The 27,943-nt window shown below is 36.9% G+C and overlaps 1 protein-coding gene across 1 annotated transcript in view; it reads right to left on the bottom strand.

Annotated features, from left to right (window-relative positions):
• Positions 1–235: 235 nt before the first annotated feature.
• The window catches only part of FLG2 (filaggrin 2), a 67,251-nt gene continuing 39,543 nt past the window's right edge, over positions 236–27,943 (bottom strand). The window contains exon 7 of the mRNA XM_047082280.1: positions 236–342. Coding sequence (XP_046938236.1) covers positions 236–342 — 107 coding nt within the window. The remainder of the gene's footprint in view (positions 343–27,943) is intronic.

Raw genomic sequence — 27,943 nt, 5'->3', positions numbered from 1 at the left:
GGGTGTGAACTTTTCTCCTTTTTTGTTAGGTTTATTTATCTTTTTAGTGTATTAAACAGCGGTTTCTCTGAAATTACCCTAAGTCCTGGGTGAACTTACTTGCGGAGACCATTGTAGGGGCAGCAGAAAGACTCGGCTGTGGCATATGAGCTCGGAAAGGTGGAGTCCAGAGAGTGGCAAGGATGAGGCAAGCTGGGATCTGATGTTTTAATGGCAGAAGACCAAAATATTAGATTCATATAAATATGGAGGACAGTCTGTTGGTCTGCTCCAGGACTATTTTCTTGGCCATGATCATAATCATTACATCTTCATCAGTCACTTGGATGAAAATATGGGCACCTGGCAAATAATTTTAGGATAGACTGAAGTTCCAAGAAGATTTTAGCATGTCACAACACAGCTCAGACATAATAATAAATCCTCCTGAAAGAAAAGTAGAATTCTGACTTTGGGTCTAAATTAACCTTTGCAAGGACAGGGTAGAAGACATAAGTAAAAGCAGGGATACTGTGATGGCAGCAGTGTGATGTAGTATCCAGAAGGTAATGCTGATTTAGGCTGCATGAAAGAAGCACATTAGCTAGAACAGAGTAAGTGGTGCTGGTCTTCACTTGACATTTGCCAGATTGTTTCTGTAGGTTTTTGTTCAGTTATATATGGTCACTTTTCAGTAAAGATGTGGACAACTTGTTACGGGTTCCGAGTAAAGTAAACAGGATGATTGGCCAGATGGGTGGTAAAGGGAACTGAGTGAGAAGTAGATGGATGGGAGATAAGTGTCTGTCTTCAATGATATGAGTGGCTGTTACATAGAATTAGGATTATACATAGGTTATATAAAAAAGTCAGATAAGTGGGTAGAAACTGCAGGGAAGCATATTTGACTCTGTATAGGGAAGAACTTTTTACTAGTCAGAATTATCCAAACATGAGAAGAATTATCTTTGGAGATAGTGAGTTCCCTATCACAGCCTAGAAAATTTTGAATCATTTGAGAAGTTGGTAGTCAAGTAGTCTAGCCTCATCATATTGTAGTTGATGACCAGCAGGTCCAATGTAGTGTTGCTGATGAATCAGAAAGTCAGGACCCAGGCCTCCAACTCAGGACTTTTCACTGTAAATCCCCTTTGCTTTGCATCAGGTTATATCAGCTATCAGAGATGAGCATGAGACCAGGGATATTTTGGAGGGGGATTATTAAGTAGAGGAACATTGGACAAATGTCTGATAAATTCCTCTTTCAACCTGAGAGCTATGATTCTGTTATTCAAGTAAGTTTCTTTGCCTGACTTGATTCAGATGACGATTTGATCAGTGCAGTTTAATAACTGCAGGGGTGACAGGACTATCAGTTCCATTTTATAGCATGAACTGGAAGATAGCACTTGGCTTTCCGTACCCCACTTCCTGCCAACACAGCTGATCCTTTTGCATATTAGTTTTTTACCCTTAGAATACCAAGTAGTTTTTCCCTCTAAACATTTTAAATTACTGACCATGGAACAGTGACCTCTGAGATATGGGGCATCTTCTCTATCCTCAGAACTTATTCTTTGTTTCATTGTTACTAGATGATGAAATGGTTTCAGAAGCATTGTAGGTGTCCAGTTACATATTGTGGCTGCCAGAGTGTGTTGGGGGTAAAGAAAACTCCCCAAAAGTTAGCAGTTATTGACAAATCCCAAATTACAGGATTTCAATTACAATCATTCAAGTGGTTGTCCCTCCCTTTTCCTATCCAATGGGCTGGAAAGGCCTTATGTTGCCATTTGGCCTCGGGGCTGCTGATGTGGGTCAGATTGTCACGATTCAAGGGACCAGCCCTTTGAGATGGGTGACAGGCTGTGGGAGTGAAGGGGAGTTGGAATTTGTGGTTAAATGATTTCCTACAGGAGTTGTAGTCATCTCCTGGGAGGTGCTGTTTTGGGTTGGCACTTTTCCATGTTGGATATCCACTTGGATTCCTTGGCATGGTAGTCGCCATGTACCTGCTTAGCCCTACAGAGTGGATCACAATCTGGCAAGAACACCTGCATTCGCAGCTTGTATTTGCCAGGACAGAGGTGAAAGAGAGAAAGGTTGATCCCATAAAAAAATTTCAATTTGTCTTCAGTGACCTCAGAGTCTGCTTTCATTAGCCTCTTCTCTGTGTGTGTGTATGTGTGTGGAGAGAGAGAGACAGAGACAGAGAGACGGAGACAGAGAGATGGAAAGACAGATTGAGAGATGGAGAGATGGAGAGAAGGAGGGAAGGGACACTAGAGTAGGGGGAATACAAGTGAGAAAGAGCTTTTTCCAGATAAAGCCATTAAAATTTTTTTAATTCCCCTCCCCAAATTTAATTCCAGTGTAGTTAATATACAATGTTATATTCATTTCAGATATATAATATCGTGATTCAACAGTTCTGTATATTACTCAGTGCTCATCAAGATAAGTGTACTCTTAATATAAACAAGCCATTTTATGCCAGTCTGGATTGCCTTGCAGTTTTTTCCATGCCCAACACAGTTGTTCCCAGGCACTCACTGACAGTTTCTATGAGGTATGGAGAAGACATACTGTGTGTGTGTGTGTGTGTGTGTGTGTGTGTGTGTGTGTGTGTGTATGTGTGATTTCTGCATCTGCAGTAGCTGGAATACCATGTATTACACTTGCCCAGTGAGAATATGTGCGAGAGACAGTCACAGAGAAAGCAATGATCAAAGACAGGTCTTTTGAACAGTGGAGACATATTCTTCAGGAAGCGCTTATATCAATAAATGTTATTTTTCTAAAAATCATGATGGACATTTAGGCTTTTTCCACAATTTGGCTATTGTTGAGAGTGCTGCTATAAACATTGGGGTACAAGTGCCCCTATGCATCAGTACTCCTGTATCCCTTGGGTAAATTCCTAGCAGTGCTACTGCTGGGTCATAGGGTAGGTCTATTTTTAATTTTTTGAGGAACCTCCACGCTGTTTTTCAGAGTGGCTGTACCAGTTTGCATTCCCACCAACAGTGTGAGAGGGTTCCCGTTTCTCCACATCCTCTCCAGCATCTATAGTCTCCTGATTTGTTCATTTTGGCCACTCTGACTGGCGTGAGGTGATATCTGAGTGTGGTTTTGATTTGTATTTCCCTGATGAGGAGTGATGTTGAGCATCTTTTCATGTGCCTGTTGGCCATCTGGATGTCTTCTTTAAGGAAGTGTCTATTCATGTTTTCTGCCCATTTCTTCACTGGATTCTCTGTTTTTTGGGTGTGGAGTTTGGTGAGCTCTTTATAGATTTTGGATACTAGCCCTTTGTCTGATACGTCATTTGCAAATATCTTTTCCCATTCCGTTGGTTGCCTTTTAGTTTTGTTGATTGTTTCCTTTGCTGTGCAGAAATAAGATACCATATGTTTTCACTCTTATGTGGATCCTGAGAAACTTAACAGAAACCCATGGGGGAGGGGAAGGAAAAAAAAAAAGAGGTTAGAGTGGGAGAGAGCCGAAGCATAAGAGACTCTTAAAAACTGAGAACAAACTGAGGGTTGATGGGGGGTGGGAGGGAGGGGAGGATAGGTGATGGGCATTGAAGAGGGAATCTTTTGGGATGAGCACTGGGTGTTGTATGGAAACGAATTTGACAATAAATTTCATATATTAAATAAAATAAAATAAAAATCATGATGGTTCATTAAACCATCTATACAACTGCAGAGATTGCCAGAGGCATTGCATTCTAGGGTGTGATGGATGTATCTATGCAGTTGCTATGTTATATTTATGAAAGTTGTTCTTAACAATTAATGATAAAAGTAAGAACAGAAAAAATGATAGAAGGAATAATAGAAAAGCAACAGATCACCCCATGTAGTTAAGGGAAAAGTTTTTCTGACTTAACTTTTGAGTGGTTATGAGAAAGGACAGTATGAGATCTTTAGAGTGGCCATGTCAGCAGTGCCTAGTATCAGCAGTAAAGGATGGGCCATCACCATTCCTCGTCCCATAGAAACATTGAACTGTGGTGACAGTGGTGCAGCACTGGGAAAACTGGAAAAGAAGGACCGAGGAGCAAGCTAGGACAGAGACATGATAGCCGTTCTGACCAGATTTCACCAGTGTCTTCTGTTCACACAGGATCTAGAATAGGCCAGCAATTACAGATCAATGTGGAAGATTAGGAGGGCTAGAATTGGAATAAGTGCCCACTCCCCTTTCCTACCTGCTCACTGTATATGTAGGGATATTATAGACAGGTGGATAGACTAGAGTGTATTCTAGAGGGGAAACAGGTGTCAGAGGGAAATTCAGATTAAGACACAGGTCACAGTGTTCAGGGATCATTCATTCATTCAACAAACATTTGTTACTAGCTGACTACTCCCTAGTCACGATGCTTGTCATAGGCCTATCAGTGAAGTCATGCTCCCTGTCCTCAAGGAGTTCATAATCTAATGAAGAAACAATGTGACATGTGTTATAATAAAGGTATTTACAAATTACTGCAGAAAGATGAGGAAGCAACTCATTCTCTTCTATTTTTAAAAATTTCCCCCAACTTTATTGAGGAATTATTGGAACATGATAGTTGTATATATTTAAAGTGTATATGTGATGATTTAAACATGGAATGATTACCAAGATCAAGATAATTAACACATCCATCACCTCACATGTTTTCTCTTGTTTGTGTATGTGTGGTGACAATACTTACAATGTGTTCTCAGCAACTGTTAAGTATATGATGTTGTATTACTAACTATAGTCATCATGTTTACAAGAGATACCCAGAACTTATTCTTTTTATAACTAAGTTTGTACCCTTTGACCTACGTCTCCCATTCCCTGACCACCACCCCTGCTCAGCTCCTGGTAACCACAATTATTGTTCTTTGTGTCTATGAAATTGATGTGTTTTTTTTGGTTTGTTTGTTTTTAGATTCCACATATAAGTGATACCATACAGTACTTGTCTTTCTTTCTCTGTCTGACTTAACGATACTTAGCATAATGTTCTCCAGGTTCATCTATGTTGTTGCAAATGGCAGGATTTCCTTCCTTTTTTTTTAGTGGCTGAATAATGTTCCATTGTATGTATATACCACATTTTCTTTATCTGTTCATCTGCTGAAGGACATTTAGGTTGTTTCCATATCTTGGCTATTGTTAGTAATGCTTCATTGAACATGGAAGTGCAGATAATCTCTTAGAGATACTGATTTCAGTTCCCAGGAATTGGGTGGGGTTTCTTGATCATATAGTAGTTTTATTTTTATTTTTTTTGAGGAACTGCCATATTGTTTTCCATAGTGGCTATACTAATTTACATTCATATGAACAGTATATAAGGGTTCCCTTTTTTCCACATCCCCACTAACATTTGTTATCTCTTGTCTTTTTGACAATAGCTATCCTAAAAGGTGTGAGGTTGTGGTTTGTTGTGGTTTTGATTTGCATTTCTCTAATAATTAGTGATATTGAACATCTTTCCATGTACCTGTTGAGCATTTGTATGTCTGTTTTGGAAAAATGCCTCTTTAGATATTTTGCCCATTTTTAAATTGGATTATTTTCTTTTTTTTTCCTTTTAACTTGTTTGAATTGTTTTTTTTTTCTTCCAAGATTTTATTTAAATTCAAGTTAGTTAACATATAGTGTAGTATTGGTTTTAGGAGTAGAATTTAGTGATTCATCACTTAGATATAGCACCCAGTACTCATCATAACAAGTAAACTCCTTAATGCCCATCACCTATTTAGTCCATCCTCCCACCCGCCTCCTCTCCATCAACTCTTCCTTTGTTCTCTATAGTTAAGTCTCTTATGGTTTGCTTCTCACTTTTTTTCACTTCCCCCATGCTCATCTGTTTTGTTTCTTAAATTCCACATATAAGTAAAATCATAGGGTATTTGTCTTTCTCTGACTGACTTATTTCATTTAGCATAATTTTGATATTAACCTCTTATCAGATATATGTTTTGCAAACATTTTCTCCCATTCTGTAGGTTGCCTTTCAGTTTATTGCTTGTTTCTTGTGCTGTGCAGATGCTCTCTAGTTTGATGTAGTCCCATTTGTTTATTTTAGCTGATTCCCTTTTAGAAGATCCAGACAAGGTGATATTTGAGCTCATCTTTAAAGAATGAGCCTTTGGATTGTGTGGGAGAAAACAGGGCAGTGGACCTGGAAGACTATATGGAAAGACCTCAAAAGCCATGCTAAGTGATGGGGATGTTATCATATTTACATTAGATAGCAACTGAAGAGTTTTTGTTATTATTTAAATTTTATTTAGTTAACATACAGTGCATTATTGGTTTCAGGAGTAGGATCCAGTGATTCATCACTTACATATAACACCCAGTGCTCATCACAAGTGCCCTCTGTAATGCCCATCATCCATCTAGCCCATCTCCTACCCACCTCCCCTCATCAACCCTCAGTTTGTTTCCTATCATTAAGAGTCTCTTGTGGTGAAGAGTTTTAAAAAAATGTTTTTTTAGGTTTATTTATTTGTTTTCAGAGAGGGAGCGAGAGAAAGAGAGATAAAGTGCAATTGTGAGCAAGGGGAGGGGCAGAGAGAGAGGAGAGAGAGAATTCCAAGAAGGCTCCCAGTGCTGTCAGCACAAAATTCAGTGTGGAGCTCGACCTGAGCTGAATTCAAGAGTTGGATGCTTAACTGACTGAACCACCCAGGCTCCCTGTGGTGCAGAGTTTTTAAGTAGAAAAGTGACAGGACCAGATTTTTATTTAGTAAAAATAATTCTGCTAAGAATATGAATGGTGAATAGAGTTTGACACTGGCAAGGATGCAGACAACTTGAAAAAGGGAGGGGGGATAATGAGGTTTCATACTAAAGTGTTAGCAGTGGTATTGAAGGGAAGAGGTATTCAGAAGTAGAGCTTGACAGTGCATTAGATGTGGAGGCTGAGGGAGAGCAAAGCACAAGGGGCAATAGGTCAGAGTCTTGGGAAGACAGGTTAGGAAGGGACAATCTCAATAAAGTAGAACTCAATGACGAAGAAGCCAAGTATAGTCGCTCTCCCTCTCGCTCTCCCTCTCGAGAGGAAGAGAGAGAGGGAGAGAGAGAGGGAGAGTGAGCGAGACAGGTTTAGAAGGGCATGTGATGGGCAGCTGGTACCAACAGGACCTTAGGGTTCATCTTTCAGGCCAGGATTTTAATTTTGGAAGTAGGGAAGACCAAAAAATAAAAGAGATTCTAACGTGAGACACTCAAAGACAAAGAACCAGGCAGAGACCTTGTTCCCGTAACTGACAGGCATCAAAGCTAAATTATCAGCACAGATGATCTGATACTGATTCCTGAGTTCTGAGGAATGTCCATCCTTAAATTCCTCCTGCTGAAGGTCAGTACTTGTTCTGGGTGCTGGGAAATCTGAACTCCTGGTACCTGAAGACCCTTCCATCTACTCTTCGCCCACTTTTTATCAGCTTGGACTTTAGTCCCCTGCTTGCAAGTCTCTTGTTTATTCATCCATCATAATTTCCTGCCTACACCCTGTAGATTAGGCAGATGCTTGATTGATAACCCCCATGATTATTGGTATAGCTAGCTCCAGACTCTGACTACACCACACCTCTGTCACCTGGGCACAGCCAGGGGAGGACCCAGAGTAGTGTACATGGCTTAGCTTCAGGGCCAGCAGTGCTGCATGGTCGAATCACCTGGGAGTTGATGGGTTCAGAAGGTGAACATCAGAACCACTCTGAAGTTATACTGGAATATTATTTACAACTTGTGCTTACAGCAAAAGTTAAAAACAGTCATGCAGGACTCTAAAGTACCATATGTCCCCAATAGTCACTGAGACCCAAGCCTCCAAAGTCTTTAAAGTGTGACTGTAAGATGAATGAGATTCTTCTTGTTACTTTTCTAGATTTTCACATCACTGGTGATCTTGTTGAAGTAGAGATGGACTCTTGCCCCACCAACATGTCTCCCTTTTTGTCAGCATTGCCTGAAATATGACCATATTTTTCCAATTTCTGAGAGCATTCATTTCAGGGGATATCCAGATAACTTGGGGCAAAGTCCCCTGGGCTGGATCAGACAACTTTTTTGGCATCCCGTATTGCGTATTATTGAATGGGTGTGTCAGTCTGGAGCCCATATCTTTTGTCTGCAGTTTTTTCCAGGATGACTTCTCTGCTCTTCTGTGGCAGTTCTTGAGAAATTGAGGTAGTTTTTGCCCTCAGTTTTTATTTAATAATTTTAATCCATATTTCCCTGATTCTACCTCTTTAACTCATTCTATCATTTTTCCAACCAGAACCTCAGTTACTCTTGCAAAGTGTACTGTGGCAGTAATTAATATATATTTATGTTTAAGAGCAATCCACAGAAAACTATTTGTAGTTCTTTTTACAGTACAGATTTAGTAATTCAGGCAATTGGTTTTTTTTTCCATGAAATTCCAAATTATAAGAATTTTTTAGATGAGGTACATGAAATGATTGGATTCAAATAACACTGTGGTCACAGTATCAGAGCTTTAGTAAGTGCCACGATCACAAAATCCATGGTACAGTTTTGAGAGCACTGTGTTGCAAGCTGCACAGACTTGCCTCTGATTGTTGGCTACTCCAGTTACTGGGTCTGTGACTGAGCAAATTTCCTAATCTCCCCGAACCTGTTACCTCATCTTTAAGGTAAGGATGATAATGTACACTTTGCATGGTTGTCACAGTTATTAAATGAATTACATACAATGGTTTGACACTGTGCCTGATATTAATAGCAGGTGTCCAATAAATGGTAATTACTAATATTATGTAATTCTGAAACCTTATGGAATTAGAACCCAGTATAAGGCATTCTTTTTTTAACGCATTTTTATTTTGATTTAATTTTTACATGTGTATGGTTTCCATCAAGAGAGAAGAGCAGAAAATATGTATCTTTTTCTTTTCTTTTTCAAGGACTTTTCCTTCAAGAGTTGACCCTGTCTCCCTGAGATTATGAAACTTATTGGAGGTCCTATAGGAGCAGTGTGATCTGCTGGATTCCTTTACTAAATTTAGGAGATGAGGGAGATGGTTTTCATTTGTTTTAGGAAGAGAGTAGCTTTAGATGAATAGTGAATGATAAACGTAAATACTAAAAACTTGGTGAAAATTACTCTAGGTACATTTATTGTTTGCCTCCCTTGTATACATTCTACCTTCCACAACAGTCCCTGATTTTCACGAGGTCATTCCCTCAATGCCCACTCTTACTCAATGTGGTTGTGGTGGGGTGGAGGGTCTACTTTTGACTTGGAAGGTGAAGAATGCTACTTGGTTATTAGTGGGCAGTGGTGTGTGGGCATGTAACCTGGGTTAACTAAGGCAGAGTGGATCTCAGGACTGCCGGCAAGGAGATACCATTCCATGCTCCTCCACCCCCTATACTTTGAGATTTGAGCCTGGAAGTTTGTAGGCTGAGCTGCTGCAGCCATCTTGTGACTGTATGCCAACAGTCTGCCTGAAAATGGAGTCAGCAGAGAGAAAAGTAGACCTGAGAGACTGAGAGATTCACTCAACCATGATGATACCCTTTGAGCCTACAAGATCCATCCAAGACTTTTCAATTACACAAACCAATACATTCTCCTTTTCATTTATCAAAGTTTTAGTTGAGTTTTGCTGATTGCTTTTGACTATGTTCCGCATTTATAATAAATATGAAAAACAAGATAACTAGGGCATATTAAGGAAAGAGTGGTAATAGTGAAAAGGGAGGAAGAATGAACAAACCCTCCTGCCCATTCTTTCGTGGCTCACCTTTCCCTCCAAAGAAAAGACTGAGCCAATATCAGTCACATAATACTTTATTTTTAAAGGGTATATTCTTTTGGGAGCAAGAGCAGGGGGCCCATCTGGGGATGTTGGGGACCTGCTTCTAGGAACTTCTGCAGAAGTAGATGTGTGAGTCCGTGGCCCCAGTGCTGTTCAACTTTGGGAACTACCTGACTATCCTGCTTTAGAAAATGATTTAACTGCCCCCTTGTCTAACTTTCCTTTTATCATCTCAAGTCAGAGATCCAGACTCCAGATCCATTTGTTCTTAGGTCTTCTAATCTCTCCTAGGCCTTCACCCTTCCCAAGGATGTTCATCCCTTCTCACATTCCATTTTATGATCTTATACAGTTAACCATTCATAGAATTTAGCCCTAGACTTTTTGCTGATTTGAGACTATCAGCACCTAGGATACTGAGGTCTATTTTTAAATTCCAGTTGTAGAGATTTGAGTCAACTGTATTCCTCACTTCATGGCATATGTCAGTATTGGTCTATGCAGATTCTTTTTTGGAATGGTTGATTGATTGATGAACTCTTATTTCCATTTTTCACTCTCATTCCTCCCTATACTTCCCCCAACCGACAGTTGCTCTAATGAGTTTACTTTGTATCTCTTAATTTGTATGGGTTCCTTAAGAATATGCATTGTTATATTTGTGTGCATAGTTTTCTTTTATATACATGCTCCTATGTGGTAGATCTCATTCTGTTTCTTACCTTTTTTCACTTTGTCCATTTTGCTTTATGTATATTTAGTCCATCACCTGTTACTGTGCCACTGTTGTGCACTATGCACTCCCCCCAGTGATGGATGCTCAGATTGCGTCTAGTTACCCAGTGCCAAAAACAATGCCATGATGAATATCCTCTTATCTACATCCATTATGGGTCTATGAGAAGTGTTTTCTGGAGGCTGTAAACACAGAAGTAGAGTTGCTGAGTAGTAGCATGTGTGTATGCTTGATTTGACTGAACACTGAGATCACCCTTTGGAACAGTTGTATGCTTTGCTTTCCTCCCAGAAGTGCCTGAGGTTTCCTAAACCCACGTTCATCTCTTGACGCTTAGTATTATCTAGTCTATTTCACTGTTATGTCAGCTTGTGTTTCTCTAATTAATAAGTTTGAGTACCCCAATGTATATTTCTAAACTATTTTGATTTCCTGTTCCGTAAATTGCCTCTTCAAATACTTTTACCATTTTCCAGTTATTTTATTTTATTTATTTTTTACTTGAAGGAGTTCCTTGTATGTTCTAGATACTAGTTCATTGTTAGATTTAGACATTGCGAATAATTCTCAGTCTGTTATCTGTTAACTTTATTCATGGTACCTTTCACTGAACAGAAATCTTTATGATGTAATAAAAGGTAATCACTATTTTTGTTTTATGTTGTATGCATGTAAAGTTCTATCTACAATGTCCTTTCCTACAATGTCCTTCACAATGGAATATTATTCAGCCATCAAAAAGAATGAAATCTTGCTATTTGCAACAACATGGATGGAGCTAGAGAGTATATGTTAAGTGAAATAAGGTGATCAGAGAAAGACTAATACCATATGATTTCACAATGGGGAATGTAAGAAACAAATAAGCAAAGAATAAGGGAAATACATAGGTATTTTCCTATGTTTTCTTCTATTTACATTATTGTTTTAAGTTTTGCATTTAGACATTTATTGTATTTGGAGCCTATCTTTGATGTAGTTTTAGGCACAGATCCAGTTTTATTTTAATCTATAGCATTAGCTAGATTTGCAACTCCATCTATTAAATGATCTATTCTTTTCCCATTGATATGTGGTGCCCACATTACTGTATATTCAATTCCCTTGTAAACATGGTTATATTTCTAAACTCTTCATTTATATTTCATTGATCTATTTGTTACTGCAATAATATTATACCCTTTTATATTTTTATTATGGTTGTGTAGTATTTCCTAATACCTAGTAGGGCAAATTCCTCCTCTTTGCCCTTCTTTTGAAATGTTGACTTAACCTATTCATGGATCTTTATTCTTCCATAAAAATTTTAGATTAAGGTTAATCTAAATTTTAGATTAAGAGTGGCTCAGTTGGTTAAGTGTCTGACTCTTGATTTCGGCTCAGGTCACAATCTTATGGTTGTGAGATTGAGTCCCATGTGGGGCTCTGCACTGGGCATGGAGCCTGCTCAAGATTCTCTTTTTCCCTCTTCCTTTGCCCCTTCCCCCCAACCCCCTGGTCTCTCTCAAAAAAATTTTTAGATTAAAGTTATCACCTTTCTCAAAAAATTCAACAAAACATTTTGAAGTATTTGTGATTGTATTCAATTTATGTATTAATTTGATCAACTAATTTGGGATAAATGGATATAGTTATAATATTAAGTTATCCCAACCAAGAGCTGAAATGTCTCTCCATTTATTCAGATGATTTTCTGTATTATTTATTAGATCCCCAAATTTCCTCCATGAAGAGGTAATGTATTGTCATTAATTTATAGTTACTTTATGTTTTTATTGCTACTCTGCATATATTTATTTAAAAATTTTTTTAATGTTTGTTTATTTTTAAGAGACAGAGTGCTAATGGGGGAGGGGCAGAGAGAGGAAGACTCAGAATCTCAAGCATGCTCCAAACTCTGAGCTGTCAGCCCAGAACCCGATGGAGGGCTCAAACTCACAAACTGTGAGATCATGATCATGAGCTGAATTTTGACACCCAACCGACTAAGCCACCCAGGTGCCCCTGAATATATATTTTTTAAATCTTCTGCATAGCAAAGGAAGCAATCAACAAAACTAAAAGGCAACCTATAGAATGGGAGAAGATAATTGCAAGCAACATATCTGATAAAGGGTTAATATCCAAAATATATGAAGAACTTCTAAAATCCAACACTCAAAAAACAATAATCCAATTTAAAATGGGTGGAAGATATGAATAGACAGTTTTCCAAAGAACACATCCAGATGGCCAATAAGACACATGAAAAGATGCTCAACATCACTCATCATCAGGAAAATACAAATCAAAACCATGATGAGATATCACCTCACAGAATGGCTAAAATCATCAACACATGAAACAACAGGTTTTGGTGAGGATGTGAAGAAAGGAGAACGCTCTTGTACTGTTGGTGGATATGCAAATTGGTGAAGCCACTCTGAAAAACAGTATGGAGGTTCCTCAAAACTTAAAAATTAGAACTACTTTATGATCCAGCAACATACCAATTCAAAGGGATATATGCACCCTGATGTTTATAGCAACATTGTCTACAATAGCAAAATTATGGGAAGAGCTCAAATGTCCATCAACTGATGAATGGATAAAGAAGATGTAGTGTATACACAATGGAATATTATTCAGCCATCAAAAAGAATGAAATCTTGCTATTTGCAACAACATGGATGGAGCTAGAGAGTATATGTTAAGTGAAATAAGGTGATCAGAGAAAGACTAATACCATATGATTTCACCATGGGGAATGTAAGAAACAAATAAGCAAAGAATAAAAAGGAGAAAGAGAGGCAGAAGCAGAGTTAAGAGTTAAAACAGATTCTTAACTACAGACAATAAACTGATAGTTATCAGAGGGGAGGTGTTAGTGGGGGGATGACTTTTAATTCTTTTACGTTGACCTTACCAAATTATCTTATTGTAATGATTGGTTGATTGTGTTTTGTTTTTATTTTTTTTTTTAATTTTTTTTTTCAATGTTTATTTATTTTTGGGACAGAGAGAGACAGAGCATGAACGGGGGAGGGGCAGAGAGAGAGGGAGACACAGAATCGGAAACAGGCTCCAGGCTCCGAGCCATCAGCCCAGAGCCCGACGCGGGGCTGGAACTCACGGACCGCGAGATCGTGACCTGGCTGAAGTCGGACGCTTAACCGACTGCGCCACCCAGGCGCCCCTTGTTTTTATTTTTAAGCTGGAGGATCATACCATCTACAAATAGTGACAGTCTTTTCTCTCCTTTTTCTCCCCCAATCAGTATACTTATTTCTTTTTTTTTTCCTTTGTAGCATTGGGCAGGATACCTCATTCTTTGTTAAATACTAACTGATATTATCCCTGGCTATTTATTTATTTATTATTTTTTAATATGAAATTTATTTTCAAATTGGTTTCCATACAATACCCAGTGCTCCTCCCAACAGGTGCCCTCCTCAAATGCCCATCACCCATCCTCTCCTCTCTCCCACCCCCCATAAACCCTCAGATTGTTCTCAGTTTTTAAGAGTCTCTTATGCTTTGGCTCCCTCCGTCTCTAACTTTTTTTTTTCCTTCCCCTCCCCCATGATCTTCTATTAAGTTTCTCAGGATCCACATAAGAGTGAAAACATATGGTATCTGTCTTTCTCTGTGTGACTTATTTCACTTAGCATAACACTCTCCAGTTCCATCCATGTTGCTTCCAAAGGCCATATTTCATTCTTTCTGCCTTTGTTTCTAAAGGGAATGCCTCTAAAGTTTCTTCATTAATTACGAGGTATATTATAAATTTTGATGTATAACTTTTACCACGTTAGTAAACTGCCTATTTCTAGTTTGAGTTTTTATTTCTGATGCACATTAAGATTTGTCAAATACTTTTCTGCTTTGAGAGAAATATACTCTTTTTTCTCTTTTAGCATATTAATGTGGCAGATTACAAACCTGGGTTATCTGATTTGGAATCATTTTTGGATTCTTGGTATAAACCTGGGTGGATAATGATATATTTTTAAACACTTTGTTGGATATAGCTAGGTAATATTTTCTTTAGGATTTTTGAATATGCTTCATAAATTAAATGAGACTGTAATTTTATTGTATTGTTCATTCATATCTAGTTTTAGAATCAAGGTTACTCTATTTTATAAAATTTGTTGGGGAGGTATCACTTTATTCTTTTATCCCTTCTTGCTGTTCTCCTGTGCCTTCATTTGAATGTTTAGCACATTAATTTTTACCCTCTTTTCCCCTAATAAGTGTATTTAATGCCATAAATTTCCCTCTAAGAACTGTTTTATGTCTGTTTCACAAATTTTTACGTGTAATATTTTCATCATAATTTAGTTTTAAGTGCTTTTAAGTTCTCTTTATTATTTATTTTTAACCCAAAGACTAGTTGGTTTCCAAAAATATGACTTTTTTTGATATCCATTTGTTATTAATTATTTATTGTATTACAGTCAGAGACTATAGGCCATATGATATTGATCTTCAGGAATTTATTCTTTTATTGCTTGAATGGTCTGTTTTTCAGACTATCTCATCTGAAGAATACATACTCTCAGTTTGGGGGATGGAATTCTGTATGTTTGTAATAGCTTGAGCTTTTACTCTATTTTTAGTTTTTTAAAAACAGCTTTATTGGTGTATAATTGATGTACAAGTAACTGCACATATTTAGTGAATACAAGTTGATGAGTTTCCCCATATGCAAACACCCTTGATCCCTTTACCACAGTCAAGGTAATAGGCAAAGCCAACACATGTCAAAATTTCCTTATGTCCTCCCTCCACCCCCCTTTTTCATGGTAAGAACCCTTAACATGGGATCTACCCTCTTTTTTCTTTCTAATTTGAGTATAGTTGACATACAGTGTTACTTCAGTTACAGGTGTATGACATAATGATTGAATTATGCTCTCTTAACAAATTTTGAAGTGCACAATACTATATTATTAAATATAGGCCATCTGTTGTAGAGCAGATATTTAGAACCTATTTTTCTAGCTTAACAAACTTTTTACCCATTGAACACCAACTCCCTATTTCCCCCTTCCTCCAGCCCCTGACAACTATATTGTATTCTCTATTTTCATGAGTTTTACTATTTTAGATACCTCCTGTAAATGGAATCATGCAATATTTGTCCCGTGACTGGCTTGTTTCATTTAGCATAATGACCTCCAGGTTCTTCTATGTTGTTGCAAATGGTAGGATTTCTTTTTTTTTTTTTTCTTAAATCCTAAATAATATTCCACTTTAAGTGTAAACAACATTTTTATTAAATTTTTTAATGTTTTTATTTTATTTTTGAGAGAGAGAGAGAGACAAAGCACAAGCAGGGAAGGAGCAGAGAACGAGGGAGACACAGAATCTGAAGCAGGCTCCAGGCTCTGAGCTGTCAGCACAGATCCCAATGTGGGACTGGAACCCACGAACTGTGAGATCATGGCCTGAGCTGAAGTCAGATGCTTAACTGACAGAGGCACCCAGGTGCCCCTACAGCATTGTTTTATTTATTTGTTAATGGAGACTTGGGTGGTTATAAAATTTTGTAGATATTTGACATCTCTGCTTACTTTTTGCCTGCTTGGGCTATCAGTTTCTGAGAGTGCATGTTAGACTTTTAAAATCATATTTATTGATTTGTCTATTTCTCCTGCAATTCTGTTAGTTGTCTGTTATATTTTGAGCCTGAACATTAGCTGCACATATATTTTGATAGTTGTATCTTTTTTGTTCCCTATGTTTTCCAAGATTTTTTTCAGGTACTAAGAGCTCGTCTCCAGCTACGTTTGGTTCATATTTGTCTGATTTATTTTTTCATCCTCTTATTTGCAACTATTCTATGCCTTTTGTGGCAATCGTGTCTCTTGTAGATAGCATTTTGTTGAATCTTTTTTGTTGTTATCAAATCTGAAAGTCCCTGTCATTTCATTGGTTAGTTTAGTCCATTTACATTTGTGAAATTATGGTAATATTAAGACTTATTTCTGCTATCTTATTTCTTACTTCCCAAGGGCTGTAGGTTTTCTTTTTGTGATAAGCTGAACGGCTATTGTTTTGTATTAACAGATATAAACTCAGATTGGATAAATAAATAACCCACATTTTTCTATATATTGTTTATTAGAGACGTACCTACAATAAACCTACAATGAAAGGATGAAAAGAGAGGAATGGAACAGATATGCCAGGAAAACACTAATAAAATTAATATCGGAAAGAATTTTTAAAAATTTTATTTTAAATTTTTAAAATTTTTAAAAATGTTTATTTATTTTAGAGAGAGACAGAGTGTGAGTGGGGGAGGAGCAGAGAGAGAGGAAAATACAGAATTTGAGCTGTCAGCAAAGAGCCTGATATGTGGCTGGAACCCATGAACTGTGAGATCATGACCTGAGCTGAAGTCAAATGCTCAACTGACTAAGCCACCCAGGCGCCCCCAGATAGAATTAAAGGTAAAACATATTAGTAATTAAAAGCATACCATATTGCTAAAAGGAAGAATTCACAAAGAAATATCTCTTAACCCTAACACCTTTAAGCACCTAATATTTTTTTTGAGGTTTATATATAAAGTAAGAACTAATTGCAATAAAGAAAAAAATGCACAAATCTATAATTATAGTAGGCAACCTTTACACTTTTGTTAAAAGTCAAAATCATTAAAAGATATAGAAGACTTGAGTAATATAGCTAACAAGCATTCATAATTTGATAGCTATGTAGTTGGTCCTCACGTAACACACAGGGTTAGGGCACTGACTCCTGCAGAGTCAAAAATCTGCCTATAACTTTTGACTTCCCCAAAACTTAACTACAAATATGCTACTGTTAACTGGAAGCCTTACTGATAATATAAACAGTTGATTAACACACACTTTCTATATTATAGGTACTATATACTATATTCTTACCATTAAGTAAGCTAGAAAAAAGAAAATGTTATTAAGGAAATCATAAGGAAGAGAAAATACATTTATAGTACCATGCTGTATTTATAAAAAAATGCATAAAAATGGACCTGTGCAGTTCAAACCTGTGTTGTTCAAGGGTGAACTATATATCTAATTCTGCTTTCAACAGAGAATATGCATTCTTTTCAATAGCACATGCAAAGTGAATAAAAATTGACCATATATCAGGCTACAAAGGAAGTGTTAACAAGGTGCAAAAATTGGATATCAGACATACCACAGTAATTAACTAAAATGAAAAAATAGAAGTCAAAAATGAAGGATAGGTAAAACAAAATCCAAGTAATCCATATATCTTGAAATGTTAATTTCACACATATCAAAAACACACCTCTAGGTAATTCATGAGACACAGACGAAATAAAAATGGATATGCAAAATATCTGGAATCAAATGACAACTAAAGCAATATATTTAAAATCCATGAGATACAGATAAAGCACTCAGAAAAGAACTTACAAGCTTATATACACTTATTAACTACAAAGAAAAATGGGGAAAAAATTAAGCTTTCAGGTAGAAAAGGAATGGCAAAACAAACCTAAAAGAAATAGAATGAGGAAGATAATAATGATAAAAGCAGAAATTGATGGTGAAAACTTCTATGTCTTTCACAAAACCATGAACATCTTTTTAAAAGAATAATAGCATAAATAAGAGAAGAGCAAACAAAAATGACTTTAAAGAACAATAAAAAAAAACCTAACAGGAATAGCTACAGGTAAAATAGTAATTTCAAAATAAGTACTATGAGCAACTAAATACTAATCAAGTCCAATGGATTCTTTTTTCAGAATATATAAACCACCAAAATTTGCCCAGGAAATCTATATTTCTGTTTCTTTTTGGCTATTTCAAGTATGAAAGATTGACTGTTTCATGTGGATGGAGCTAGAGAGTATTATGCTAAGTGAAATAAGTCAGAGAAAGACAAATACTGTATGATTTCACGCGTATGTGGAATTTAAGGAAAAAAAACAAACAGCAAAGGGAAATAAAAAGAGGCCATCAAAAACAAACTCTTAACTATAGAGAACAAACTGATGGTTTCCAGAGGGGCAGTGGGTGTGGGGATGGGTTAATTAGGTGATGGGGATTAAGGAGTGAATTGTGATGAGCACTGGGTGTTGTATAGAAGTGTTGTATCACTATATTGTACATCTGAAACTAACATTACACTATATGTTAACTAACTGGAATTTGAATAAAAACTTTAAAAAATAATTTAAAAAATTAGATCAATTTTACTATAAATACGGAAGTGCAAATATCCTTTATTTTTTATTTTTATTTGTTCATTCATTCATTCATTATTTAGAGAGACAGCATGAGCTGGGGAGAGGAGCAGAGAGAAAGAGAGAACCTTAAGCAGTCTCCATTCTCAGTGCAGAGCCTGAGGTGGGGCTTGATCTCATGACTGTGATATCATGACCTGAGCCAAAATCAAGAGTCAGACACTTAACCAACTGAGCCACCCAGGCACTCGAATTTTTTTTTTTTATTTTAAAGATTTTTTTTCTAGAGATGCAAATACCCTAACAAAATATTAGCATATAAAATCTAGGAGAGTATCAAATATATTTCACAAGGACTAAATAAAGTTTACCAGATGATTGCCAGATCAGTTCAACCTTTGAAAATCAATTAATGTAATTCATAAAATATGTTGGAAAAAAAAAAGGAGACCATCCCTCTAATTCTCTCAATGGATTGAAAAAAAACACTTGGTAAAATTCAAAACTCACTTGTAAAAATTCTCAGTAAACTATGACTAGAAGGAGACTTCTTTGATCTGATACAGGTTATTTAACACAGAAACAAAAAATTGTAGCAAACATTATGAAGCATTGTAGAAAGATAACATTGATAAGACAAGGATACTTGCTATCACTAGTATTTCATAGCCCTAGCCAGTAAGAAATGAAGTAGGAGTTCTGCTTCTGGGTAGGTACCCAGAAGAATAAAAAACAGGATCTTAAAGAGATAATTGCATACCTGTATTCATAGCAGCATTTTTCACAATAGCTGAAAATGTAGAAAAAACTCAAATATCCAAAGACAGATGAATTAATAAACAAAATATGGTTTATACATACAGTGGAACCTTATTCAGCCTCAGAAAGGAATGAAATTCTGATACATACATATGGGTTCCTGGATGAACCTTGAAAACACACTGTATGAACAAACTAAGCTGGACACAAATGACAAATATTGTATCATTCCACTTATTTGAGGTCTAGAGCAGCTAAATTCATAGCAACAGAAAATAGAATTAGTTGCTAGGAACTGGGGGTAAGGAGAATGGGTAGTTATTGTTTCATGGATAGAGGTTCAGTTTAGGAGAATGAAAAAGTTCTGGGGATGGATGGTGGTGATGGCTACACAACAATGTGAATGTGCTATTGCCACTGAGCTGTATAACAAAAGATAACTAAAATGGTAAATTTTATGTTTGTGTATTTCACTACAAAAAAAGAAGTGAGAGATATATATGGAAAAGGAAGATAATTTATGTATCAGTTTCAGACAAAATGTACCGAAGAAAATTGATATTCAAAGAAATTAAGAAGATATAAGATAGCCAAATACACAATTAGCATAAACAAATTAGTAACTTTCTATATAATAGAAATTGTCATTTCAAAAATTAAATAGAAAAATCCCATGTACATTAACAACTAAAATAGAAAGCGTCCTCAAGTAAGGCTAATGAAAAAGTACAATATCTTTCTAGGAAAAAATTTTTAAAAATTTACAGAAGGACATAAAAGAACCCTTGAATAAATTGAGAAAGATAGCATGTTAAGGTGGCAGTTAGTCTCCATATTAGTTTAAACATTTTAATGCAATTCCTTTTACCATCCTTGAGAGAATTTCTATAGAATCTGATAAAATTCTATACTTCATGTAGAAGCATACATATATAAGAAAAGTCACCGTTTCTTTGGAATACAAGAACAAAGTGGGTAGAAACTGGCCCCTAGTGATCTACACATTTATTAAGTTTTAATTAAAACATGGTATGGAGGGGCACCTGGGTGGCTCAATTGGTTGAGTGTCTCTGCCTTTGGCTCAGGTCATGATCTCATGGTTCATGAGTTTGAGCCTGGCATCGGGCTTGCTGCTGTCTGCTCAGAGCCTGCTTTGGAGCCTCTGTCCCCCTCTCTCTTTGCCCCTCCCCTGTCCATGTGTTCTCTCTCAAAAATGAATACACATTTTAAAAAATTTTAAAGAATAAAACATGGTCTGGACAATGGACTAGAGGAAAAAACCAGGAACAGACTTATCTATAAATGGGATTTTGGGATATGCTAGAGGTAGTGTTTCAAATACATGGAGAGATTATTATTGAAAATGGCATGGACAATTTTCTGATGATAAAACCAAATAGATAACTCTATAGAGAAAATCAGATCATGCCTCACGCAAAAATGAATTCCAGATGGATAAAAGACACACCCAAACAAAGTAAAAAAGGCTCTTAAGTTATTTGAAGAAGATAAAGGAGAATGAAAAATAAATTTTTTATTTCTAGTAGAAGAGGCATTCTTGAATATGTCCCTAGAAACTGAATTCATATAGAAAAAGGTAGATACACTTAATGACATAAAAATTTTAAATTTTAAATTTCTTGTTTGACAAAAGGCACTAAATGGTAAAACAGAACTGTTGAATCAGAAGAAAATATTAGTAATGTATTTAAAGCAAAGACTTGATATTTGAACTACATAAATAGATAAGATATCTAGATGCAATAACCAAATAAAAGGATCAAGGATTAAAATAAACATTTCATAGAAAACCATTTTTACATCTTTTTATCCTGTATATTGCTTAACTAATTATTATAATCATAGTTATTTTTACTACTTTTGTCTTTTAACCTGAATACTAGCTTTATAAATGATTAATCCACTACCTTTACTATATATATGTACTTTTTTTAAAATATGAAATTTATTGTCAAATTGGTTTCCATACAACACCCAGTGCTCATCCCAACAGGTGTATATATACTTTTAAAAAATGTTTATTTTTGAGAGAGAGAGAGAGAGAGAGTGTGTGAGCCAGGGAGGGACAGAGAGAGAGGGAGACACAGAATCCAAAGCAGGCTCCAGGAGCTGAGCTGTCAGCACAGAGCCTGATGTGGGGCTCGAACTCACGAGCTATGAGATCATGACCTGAGCTGAAGTCAGATGCTTAACTGACTGAGACCCCCAGGCACCCTATATATAGGTACTTGTACAGTGGCTTTCTTTGATATATTTTCTTATTACTAATTAGTACCCTTTCTTTTCATCTTCTTTAGAAATCTCAACATTTCTTAGAAGGCTGGTTTAGTGGTGATTAGCTCTTGCTTTTGCTCTGGAAAATTCTCTCTCTCCTTTGATTCATAATGATAACTTTTCCCTGGTAGAGTATTCTTGGTTAGAAGTCTTTTTCTTTCAGCACTTTAAATATGTTATGGTATTCCTTTTTGGCCTGCAAAGTTTCTGCTGCAAATCTGCTTGTAGTCTTATGGGGGATTCTCTTGTATGTAGCAAGTTATTTTTCTCTTGATGCTTTTATGATTCTCTCCTTTAACTTTTGACATTTTAATTATAATGTGTCTTGGTATGGGTGTCTTTGTGTTCCTCTCATTTGGAACTCTCCAGTCTTCTTGGATCTCAGTATATGTTTTCTTCTCAAGGTTAGGGAAGTTTTCAGCCATTATTTCTTCCAATAATATTCCTGCCACATTTCACATCTTGTAAAATGTGACATCAAAAACATAAAACATGACAGGGGAGAGTAAAAATATTGTTTTAGTATGAGATTAAACTTCGGTTGTTATCAAATTAAAATAGGCTGCTACAGATATAACATATCTGCATGTAAGCCTTAATGTAACCACAAAGCAAAACCTTCTGTAAATACACAAAAGAGAAAGAGAAAGAAATATAAACATACTACTAAAGAAAGTCAATAAACCACAAAGGAAGAGAGAAAGAGAAGAAAGGAACAGAGAGGGTCTATAAAAACAACTAGAAAACAGTTAACAAAATGGCAGTAAGTACATACCTGTCAATAATTGCTTTAAATGTAAATGGACTAAATTCTACCATCAAAAGACATAGTGGCTGAATGGATAAAAAAAAACCCATCTTTATCTGCCTACAAAAGGCTCATTATTTCTTCTTCTCCTTGTCTTTCTCCTCCTCCTCCTCCTTATTCTTATTCTTATTATTTTTTATTATTATTAGAAAGCACACAAATGGTGAAGAAGGGCAGAGGGAGGGAGAGAGAGAGAGGGAGAATCTCAAGCAGGATCTACACTCAGCACGGAGCCTAATGTGTGGCTTGATCCTATGACCCTGGGATCATGACCTGAGCTGAAATCGAGAGTCAGAAACTCAACTGACTTAGCCACCCAGGCACCCCCAAAAGACTCATTTTAGATGTGAGGACATATAACGACTGAAAGTGAAGGGATGGAAAAAGATATTCCATGCAAATGGAAACCAAAAGAAACCTGGAGTAGCTATATTACATCAGACAAAATAGACTTTAAAATAATGACTATAGTAACAGACAAAGAAGGGCAGTATTTAATGATAAAGGGGTCAATCCAGCAAGAGAATACAACATTTGTAAGTAGTTATGCACCCAACATAGGAGAACTTAAATGTGTAAAGCACATATTAACAGGCCTAAAGGAAGAAATAGACAGCAATTCAATAATAGTAGGGGACTTTAATATTCCACTTACATCAATGGATAGATCATCCAGTCAGAAAATCAATAAGGACACATTGTTTTAAATGACACATTAGACCAGATGGACCTAACATATTTACAGAATAGTCCATCCAAAAGCAACAGAATATACATTCTTCACAGGTGTTCATGGAACATTCTCCAGGATAGATCATATGTTAGGCCACAAAACAAGTCTTAATAAGTTTAAGAGGATTGAAATCATATCAAGCATCTTTTCCAGCCACAATGGTATGAGACTGGAAATTAATTACACAAAGAAAAATTTCACAGATATTTGGAGATTAAACAACATTTAAACAACTGAACAATAAGTAGGTGAAGGAAGAAACCAAAAGATAAATAAAAAACATATCTTGAGACAAACAGCAGTGGAAATATACTAAAATTTATGGGATGCAACAAAATCAGTTCTAAGAGGGAAGTTCATAGCAATAAATTCCTACCTCAAAAAATAAGAAAAATCTCAAACAAACAACCTAACTTTACACCTCAAAGAACTAGAAAAATGACAAATAAAACCTAAAGTTAGTAAAAGGAAGAAAATAAAGATTAGAGCAGACATTATTGAAATAGAAACTTAGAAGAGATCAATGAAACTAAGAGCTAGTTCTCTGAAAAAATAAACAAAATTGACAAACCTTTAGCTAAGCTCATTAAGAAAAAAAGAGAGAGGACTCAAATAAAATCAGAAATGAAAGAGAGGTTACAACTGATACCACAGAAATACAAAAGATTATATGAATAATCATATGCCAACAAATTGGACAACCTAGGAGAAATGGATAAATTCCTAGAAACATACAACATACCAAGACTGGCTCATAATGAAACAAAGTCTGAATGGACTTATTACAAAAGGAGATTGAATAAATAATAAATCTCCCAGCCAACAAAAGTATAGGGCAAGATAGCTTCACTACCAAACATTCAAAAAAAGACTTAATACGAGTCTTTCTCAAACTCTTCCAGAAAATAGAAGACTCTTCCAAATTCATTCTATGAGGCCAGCATTACTCTGGTACCAAAACCAGACAATGACACTACTAGAAAAGAGAATTACAAGGCAATATTCCTGATGAACATAGATGCAAAAATCCTCAAGAAAATATTAGGAAGCTGAATTCAGCAATATGTTAAAAGGATCATTTACCATGACCAAGTGGGATTTAAGATAAAGGAGCCAAGAAAATATTTTGGTGAAAGGATAGTTTATAAAATGGTACTGGAAAAATTGGACAGCCACATGCAAAAGAATGAAACTGAATCATTATCGTACACCTTACATAGAAATTAAATCAAAATGGATTAAAGATTTGAGCACAAGATCTGAAACCATAAAACTCCTAGAAAAAAACATAGGCAGTAAGCTCCTTTACATAGATCTTGGTGATGATGTTTCGAATCTTACACTAAACACAAAAGCAACAAAAGTGAAAATAAACAAGTGGGACTACATCATGCTAAAAACCTGCACAGCAAAGGAATCCATCAACAGAATGAAAAGGCAACCTACAGAATGGGAGTAAATATTTGCAAATCATATATTTGACAAGGAGTTAATGTCTACAATATGTAAGTAACTCATACAACTCAATAGCAAAATAACAACTGATTAGGAAATGGGCAGAAGATCTGAATAGCCATTTTTCCAAAGACATACAGATAGAAAACAGACACATGAAAATATGCTCTATGTCAGAAATAATCAGACAATGAGAGATCACCTCACATCTGTTAGAATGGCAATGATCAAAAAGATAAGAAGTAACAAGTGTTGGCAAAGATGTGGAGAAAAGGGAGCGCTTGTGCACTGTTGGTGGAAATGTAAATTGGTACAGCCACAATGGAAAATTTAAAGTAGAATTGCTGTATGATACAGCAATTTCACTTCTGGGTATTTATCCAAAATGAAAACACAGGCTTGAAAAGACATAGGCACTCACATGTTCATTGCAGCATTATTCACAATAGTCAAGATACAGAAAAACCTAAGTGTCCACTGGATGAATGGGTAGAGAAAATGTGGTAGATATATACAATGGGATATCATTCAGCCATAAAAAAAGAATGAGGGGAGCTAAGATGGCAGCATAGTAGGAGGACAGAGGCTTGCTTCATCCCTTGAACACAGCTAGATAACCATCAAATCATTCTGAATACCCATGAAATCAACCTGAGGACTGACAGAACAAACTTCACAACCAGAGGTAGAGGAGAGGACACATTGAGGAAGGTAGGAAGTGAGGAGACATGGTTTGGGGGAGAAATGGATTGCAGGTGCTTCAGAGGGGAGGGAGCCCTTGTTGTAGAGAAAGGTGAGAGGGAGAGAGAGGGAGAGAGAGATAGAGATAGAGAAAGAGTGGGGGGGGCAGGCACACAGTGGAATGCACAAGAACACTTTCCAAAAGCCACTAGCTGGGAAAAGGAGAGGGTCTGATTTTGTGAGTTTTTGCAACAAGTGGAGCTCAAAGACTGGAGTTTTAGTGGTCTGCAGGCCTGGCTGGGATAGAGCCCTGAGGGCACTGCCCTACTCCTGAAGTGAAGGCAGGCAAACAACCCATGGGAAGATGGCACAATCTGAGGAATGCTAAGGTGAATGAGGAGAGACTGCTCTTCTTGGAGCACATCTGTAGGAGATCATGTTCACAGAGTTGCCTCTCAGGGACAAAAGATCCAGTGGGCACAATTTCCTTCCCTGCCCCCCAGCATGGCCTCAGAGATACCTGCTGAGTGTGGCTAAATCAGATGCTGTTTATCTTGCTTTACTCCAGATCCCATGGTCCTATGCTCTGGCATGAGTGCCCTTCTCAGTCAAACCTCCATCAGTCCCAGTGCATTGAGACCCTCCCCCAGAAGACAGAAGACCAGTACAGGCCCCCACCACACCAGGTCCCTAAAGTTTGGACTTTTAAAAAGTCAGCAGGTATGGCTAGGATAGAGCCTGAAGTGCACTGTGCTGCTCCAGGCAGGCAGACAACCCAAGACAGCGTGAAAACAGTGATCTGAAAAATGCCTGGGATGTGTGAGGAGAAATTATTTGCTCTTCTGGGAGTGCTTTCTTGAGAACAGTAAGCAGTGAGTGTCTCTGGGAAAAAAAGGAAGTTTCTGGTGTCATTTGCCTCCCCCACACCTCAGGATAAACTAACTTCAGTAAACATCACAGTGCCAACACAGGCTGCTTAACCTGCTTACACTGAGCCCCACCCCCCTGAGTTCTGCTGGTACTGCTTTTCTTGGGCAAGTGTGCCTATGCATGAGGGTAGCAGGCCCCTTCCCCAGAAAACCAGCAGAAACCTCTGCATGCACCATGTCTATTGACCATAGCATTCTGCAAGGCTTCAGTTCTAGTGGAATTAGTATCAGGTCTCACTTAACAAACAGACCAGAGCACGTCTGTTCAAACTCACTACACTCTGGCCAAGGTCCAAATACTGCCCACTGTAAGCAAGGAGAACCTCTACAGATGACTCACCTGAGGGGTAGAGCAACCAAAACACAGCAGCAGAGTACACACAGCACACACCAGAGACACTCACTGAAGTGCTATGCCCTGGACAGTAAGTGACCTCTTCATGAAACCATTACTCTCAGGAACAGGAAACATAACAGGCTTTCCTAATACACAGAAGAAGACAGAGATCTAGACAAAATGCCAAGATGGAGGAATTCACTCAAAAAGAAAGAAAAGTTCGTGGTGAGAAATATAATCAAAACAGATATAAGTAATTTGCCTGCTGGAGAATTTAAAGCAACAATCATAAGGATACTCACTGGGCTTGAGAAAAGCATGGAAGACATCAGGGAGACCCTTACACCCAGAGGTAAAAGAGCTAAAAAACAATCAGGTAGAATAACTGAGATTCAAAACCGACTGGATGTAATGACCACAAGGATAGAAGCAGCAGAGGAACAAATAAGTGATAAAGAAGATAGAATTATGGAGAATAATGAAGCTAAACAAAACAGAGAAGGAAAAATTATGGATTACGAGAGTACAGTTAGGAACTCAGTGACTGCATCAGACCTAATAACATTCTTATAATAGGAGTCCCAGAAGAAGAAGAGAAAGAAAAGGGGGGAAAAAGGTTTATTTGAGGAAATAATGGATAAAAACTTCCTTAACCTGGGGAAAGAAATAGACATCCAAATCCAGGAGGCACATAAAATTCCCATCAAAGTTAAAAAAAAAAAGCAGACCAATACCAAGACACATTGTAGTTAAATTTGTAAAATATAGTGATAGAGAAAAAATCCTAAAAGCAGCAAGGCAAAAGAAGTCCCTAACTTACAAGGAAGAACCATACAACTAGCTGCAGATCTCTCCACAGAAATTTGACAAGCCAGAAGGGAGGGGCATGAAATATTGAACATGCTGAATGGAAAAAATATGCAGCCAAGAATACTTTATCCCTCAATGCTATCATCATTATAGAAGGAGAGTTAAAGAGTTTCCCAGACAAACAAAAACTAAAGGAGTTCATGACACTAAATCAGCCCTGCAAGAAATACTAAAGAGGACTCTGAGGGAGAAGGAAAGTCCAAAAGTGACAAAAACTGGAAAGGAACAGAGAAAATCTCCAGAAACAATGACAAAACAAGTAATACAATGGCATTAAATTCATATCTATCAATAATCACTCTGAATATAATTGGACTAAATGTTCCAAAAGACATAGACTATAAGAATGGATTTAAAAAAACCCAAAACCTCT

This window comes from Lynx rufus, unplaced genomic scaffold (assembly GCF_022079265.1).
Source record: "Lynx rufus isolate CCGP_SWC_20201006 ecotype Redwood Valley unplaced genomic scaffold, mLynRuf1.p SCAF_2, whole genome shotgun sequence".
Classification (NCBI taxonomy): Eukaryota; Metazoa; Chordata; class Mammalia; order Carnivora; family Felidae; genus Lynx; species Lynx rufus.
Note: the sequence above shows the minus strand (reverse complement) of the source record. Positions and strands in the feature narration are given on the sequence as shown.